General features: G+C 42.4%; 1 protein-coding gene across 2 annotated transcripts in view; it reads right to left on the reverse strand.

The window, feature by feature from the left end:
* The window catches only part of UNC5D (unc-5 netrin receptor D), a 525,831-nt gene extending 520,093 nt beyond the window's left edge, over positions 1-5,738 (reverse strand). Inside the window, exon 1 of one of the 2 annotated variants that reach the window (XM_083184486.1) lies at positions 4,631-5,738. In XM_083184486.1, the coding sequence (XP_083040612.1) occupies positions 4,631-4,715 (85 nt within the window). In that variant the 5' untranslated portion in view covers positions 4,716-5,738. The remainder of the gene's footprint in view (positions 1-4,630) is intronic. The other variant, XM_083184487.1, reaches the window with a different exon arrangement.
* Positions 5,739-6,000: the final 262 nt, after the last annotated feature.

Genomic DNA, 6,000 nt, shown 5'->3' on the forward strand with positions numbered 1-6,000 from the left:
TTTTCCTTGTCTGTGCAATAAGGGTGTGACCGCTTGTTACCGACAGGATGAAACTGATCCTCTGCACTCCACTCACCTTTGCCAATACAATATATTTAAGAATACTAGAAAATTGATTCTTTTTAAAAATGTAAGGGTATGGGTCATCGGTAGGGATGCCAATCCCGAAGCATTTTTCAATCCCAGGAATTGTGATTGAAAAATGCTCAATCCCGGGATTCCCGGGTTCCCGGGACTGGCATAGCTAATTTTAGACACCCCACCCCAAAGTGTGGTAGCCAGAGCGGAGCGGGCGGCAATGGTGTGCGGTTTAGCTGAGATGCCTCTGAAAGTGGGCGGTCTGGTGCGTGATGCTTGTGGGGATGGCGGAAGCGGGCGGACGGCAGTGACCTCTGACCATCACACTGTGCAGAGCCGCAGGCCGGGCATCGGGAACAGCCAGGCAGCGTTTGAGCGGGTGCTCAGATACTGCCCAGCATTAGACAGTCTAATCCTGAAATCCCAGGATTGGATACTTTAATCCCGGGATTGAAATCCCATCAGTTTTGGGGCCAAATCCCGGATCCTGCCAATCCCAGTATTGGCCATCCTAGTCATAGGGTCAACTACATTAAGGTTGACATGCACTAGGTGGACCATTGAAGGTTGACAGGGCTTTGGTCGAGACCTCAAAAAGGTTCACATTGCGAAGGTCTACAGGGTAGGAAGGTTGACACAAACATTAGGTTGACAAGGTCGACAGTGAAAAGGTCGACACGAGTTTCACTTTTTTTGTCCATAAAAAAACTCATGTCGTCCTTCCCTTTGTGGACCTAATGCTTGTGTCGACTTTCTGACCCTGTCAATCTTAGCCAAGTTGACCTATTTGAGGTGTCAACCTAAGCCCTGTCAGCTTTCAGTAATCGACTTAATGGATGTCGGCCTTAATAGGGTCAACCTAATTACCATATCCCCATGTTTACTGGCAAGCATAGATTAAATCTTATTGTTACAAAGATATAGAAGAAATGTACTGTACACCCAAAAACATACTGGCATTTAGTGGGCATCATTTTAAAGAAACCACATAGCAAAACTATGAATATGTTGAAACATATTTCCAAAGATAAATGTAGGTTATGACTGTGACTTTTATATTGGACTCATATAATGTGCTATGTTATTATTTAACTATGTACTGTACATAACAGTGTACACTGACTGCAACATACAGTATATTACACAGTATATTCTTTCAACAATGACTAGTGCTGCCCCCTTGTGTCTAAGCATAATATGTTTTTCAGTGCACCTGTCATTATAGCTGTATACTCCCATGCTGAGCCCACACTGCGTCTACATGCACAGATCTGTTAAAGTAATCTGTTTAAATATGTTGATACCTCGCTATTGATTATTTGATTTCAGTCTATAGAGTAAAAATATCACTGTATGTTGTATTTGCCTTGTAGGATTGAGATAACATAATAGATTACTTATTTATACTTAATACTATTATACCACAGTTTTTGGTCATGAGTTCTGTTTTTATAGCATTAAAGTACTGTAGAAAGTCATAAACTTTCCAGATACGGAAGATCTACTGTATATCAGCCGGGGCTTGTCACATCATGTTGGGATTTGTAATTCCATATTAACTGGAGAACCAATGTTCCTTCACCTAATATGGACTTATAAGGAATATTAATAATATGTTATTTAAAAGATGCACATGTATGTGTTAGCATCTAGAGTGAGGTCCCATCATATTTTTTGGGAGGCAACAGACTGTTGGTACCTGCCTCTTTTAGAGTAACAGAACAGTAATACTATAGTAGTCTTAATGACAGCTTAACTTGGGGCGTCAGAACAATAGCACCATAACCCCTTTAATTGCACATTAATGTGGGTGACCAGAAATATGGCACCTTTACACTTGGGGTCCTAGAATAATTTCACTCTAGCACTTGGGATCTTAATGGACAACTAATTTAGGGGTTCAAGTACAATGGCTCCCTAACACTTGGAGTTCCAAATCATGGTCACAGTAGCACCCTGGTAAATGCAATACAATGGTACACTGACACTTTTTGTAAGTTCCCACGTATGAGAATAATGAGCTATCCTATAACGCCCAGGAACGTTGTGGAAAGTTTTATCCTCACGTTCTTACACAGATTAAATGTATATGTGTTTGAAGCAAATGTTAGTACATAAATGCACACACATAGGTCACCAATTGGCCTATGCATTATGTAAATTATCGAGAACTGGGTGGCTTATAATTATTATTCCACTTGCTGTGAGTGTCTGTCCCCACAAATATTTTCACTGCTCTGTTAGTCATCTGAGTCTGACTCGGCAGTGCTTCTGTACATGTGTGAACTTGGGTTCAAGAAAACGGAAGGAGTCGAGCAGCGGCAGAGGGATCTTACCGGATCCCTCTTTGTGTTTGGGAATCCTTCCCATTGGGAAAATGTTGTAATTTTGGATCTTAATAGATTTGGGTCCCCAAGTGTTTGGGCATAGTGGGCCAGTTGGGGTCAAAAGTTAGGCAGGAGATAGCCATGATAACTTTTGCTTATCACCTTTTTGACAAATGACAGACATTTACCTTATACAAAAGTAGGTTAGAATGTTAATATGTCTGACTTGTACAGTACATTTCCTGAACACTGCAGGCAGCCATTTGAGATCAAAGTTCTATGAACTCTATTGTGCAATAATCTGCATGTTGCTATCGTTGGGACATTCAGTAAACCTACTTAAAGGTGACTGATAAATTGCAATGAAGTTGTCACTTGTACATGTGGATTAGGACCCCCACATACTGGGCCAAATGTAATAGGGTGAGAGTTTCAGAAAGTGAGAGATTTTGGGAGAGTTTTCCCATTTTTTTTAAAGCAGCAATCAATTACATGGCAAAATCAACCTGGTTTTGCAGTGTAATTGATTGCTGCTTTAAAAAAATGGGAAAACTCTCCGAAAATCTCTCACTTTCTGAAACTCTTACCCTATAACATTTGGCCCACTGTGTTCAACCAGAACTGTACAGTGAGTTTAATGCAATTCACACATTGTAAGTAATATAGCAGCACAGCGGGAATGGTAGCAGAGACAGGCGCATAGAACTGCAGCAATCAGGAACCTGTGCAGCAGACACGCTGGAGCGTAGCTGCAACCAGGTGCCGTACACACAGGTAATGCGCCCTGTGCGCGACAGTACAGTATGTGCACTTAATGCTCCAGGGGTTTGTTTGCTACTCTGTCCGAGCGACAGTAACTGTTGCATTAACAGCAGCACAGAGGATACACCAAATACACATATTATTAGAGTAAAAGATATGTGAATGTGAAGGTTTAATCATGTGCGTATGTAACAGCAACCGGTGGCTTTCCGGCAGGTGTAGATATTCTGTCACACTGCGACGTGTACAGTAGTTCTACACTGGTTAGCTATAGGCTGTAAAGTGCTGCTGTAACTTAAGTAAAACGGCAAGCTATTACTGCCTATAGTATGTATACCCATCAGTAATCATTCTGTACACCAATATGTAAGTACAATGCTGTACACACATACAGTACATATCATGTACAGTGCTTCTAGTTATAATATCAGTATCGTTGTGAAAGCCCATTCGCTTCAGTAAAATACCCTGTACATGCGTTGAGCACATTCTGTACAGAATAATTATACATGGAACTGCTTTCAGATGTTCTGTAGCTACCCGCTGCAATACTGAGCGCTACTGTCGAATGCATTCTAGCAGCAATCCCCCAGAAAGCAGCACGTTTGATCCTACTATTTCCTATTATTTATATATTGTACTTATTTGAAACGTTAATATAAACAAATGAAAAGCACCCGGACGCTTCCCACGTCCTCACATCACAGGAGCACACAGTACCTTGTTCAATGTATTCAGCGTTCAAAGTCTCCCTGCACGACTCGCATGAATTGAACTAGTCAAGCCTGCAACTCATTAGCCTAGGGTTCATATGTGAATTGTTTAATATCAGTTATCACACGTATCTGGGTCTTATTGCTTTGACTCCTCTGTGGCCTAAGTAGAAATTAAATATGGCCTTAGATACAGTATACAAGGGATGCAGTATTCAGAGTGAGTTTAACCCTTTATGTATTGGGGGCACTAGATAAAAACATTTATAAAACGCTGCTGGTTCGTCTAATGACAAGTCTGCAGTGACACACCAGACATTGTGTACATTGTGCACAGGAATAGACCATTGCTAGCCACAACCTTAAAGCAATAGACAAGTTATATGCAACTATGGACAATATGCACTGGTTAAACTGTGGTTCACACTTTCGTTATCTTTGTACATTATTGCAACTAGACTTGGTACACATTGAAAGGTGTGGTTAGTGGTTACACATATACTGCACGTATACTGGTGCAAAAGGCTACCTATACATAAGGGCAGCGTCATGCACACAGAGGTACCCCATTCACTATGTCACCGTTCATCATACAGTAAATCTAATTAAACACGGTGGCGCAATCACATACACCTATGGCAGACCAGAAACACACATGCATCTGCTGCATAATTGCATACATTACATTATAGCAGACAAGACAGCACACTCCAGCAGACACCTGATGATATACTGTAGCTGTATCTGTACCTCTCTGTGCAGCTCCAACTGGGTTAAATCCTATAGATGAAAGGAATATCAGGTAAACGAGGAAATGCCCAGGCTCTCTCTCCATCCTCAATACAGGTCACAATCAGCCATCCCCAGTCTTCTTTGTCCCCAGTCTCTTAAACGCAGCAGCAGCAGCCCCAATAGGATTTTTTAAAACGTCAGGCAGCCGCAACCCTACTAGAATTTAGACTTCATTTACTTAGTAGAGCTTTACGCCTTTTGTATTTTTTGTTACTGTTGGGTGACAGCATTTCAGGGCAGGGTATACCTTGTCAGCAGTTCTGCAAGCACAGGGAGATGCATATTCCTTGGATAGTCCGTTTTCAATGTGTGTTTTCCTCGATCGCTTGAGTCATGCTCTCTGCATAACAGCAGCTTTTCATTGCTTTTTATATCCATGCATGATCTGCTCTGAGTACTGTCACATACATTCCTCGCAATAGAAGCTGTGAGCAGGTTTAGGAATGCATTGTTGATGGGGGATTTTGTACACCCGATATCCTGTAGCCGCAGGCTGGCGTGCAGTGCACCAGAAGAGTTCTACACCTGCTTCAGTGTTGTGTTCAGGGGGAGCACTACTGTCCCTCGAGAGTCTTTAATGTTCCATTCCCCCGATGACCACTGGATGCTCCAGGAAACCCTATGCATTTAGTGCTAATTAACATTTAAATAACCTTGCCTGCACTACTTTATTTTTTTTATTTTTTTTATTGTTTGGCTTTAGTTCTGGACTTTGCCATTTATTTCTATTTAACCCCCCCCCCCCCCCCCCTCATGCACCTTTTGGGGATGCTTATTAGTTGGTTGCTAAGCTTTGCGTCCTGCCTGCTTCCTTTCGCTGATGCAGCTTGATATGCTTTCCTTCCAATCAGATACTATTTCCCCCTTTGGTATCCTTTCCATAACAACTTTGCTTAGAGCGTATATCACTTCCCCAGCTCCCGTGTTCTGTGCTGCATCCTACACTCCTATGGCTTGATATTGCTTTTGGCTGTATCAATCCCTGTAGTTTATTCTTCCTCCACCTCTATCCTCTTCCCTTCCCTTAGCAGCATTGCCAGGATTCAGCCTTCTCAGCCACAGACCACAAGAAGCTGCTAAATTTTTAATGAGCTATGCCCTTGCTTGCAGCCAATCGGTGCTGAGCAGATTTGTGGTGGGCGTGGCTTGAGGTATTGCCACAGTCCATGCAATGCAATGAGTGCCTTTGCTGTCTGACTGCTGTCAGTGTTTACAGAGCTTAGTAGTCTTGTTCTAGGAAGTGACACGATCCACTGTGTGATCGGGCCGATTCCTACGGAGCTGTCTGGTGCTGAAACGTGCCTCTTGCAATGCTGACCAGCGCTGAT

Source organism: Crinia signifera, chromosome 4 (genome assembly GCF_055691185.1).
Source record: "Crinia signifera chromosome 4, ASM5569118v1, whole genome shotgun sequence".
In the NCBI taxonomy this organism is placed as follows: Eukaryota; Metazoa; Chordata; class Amphibia; order Anura; family Myobatrachidae; genus Crinia; species Crinia signifera.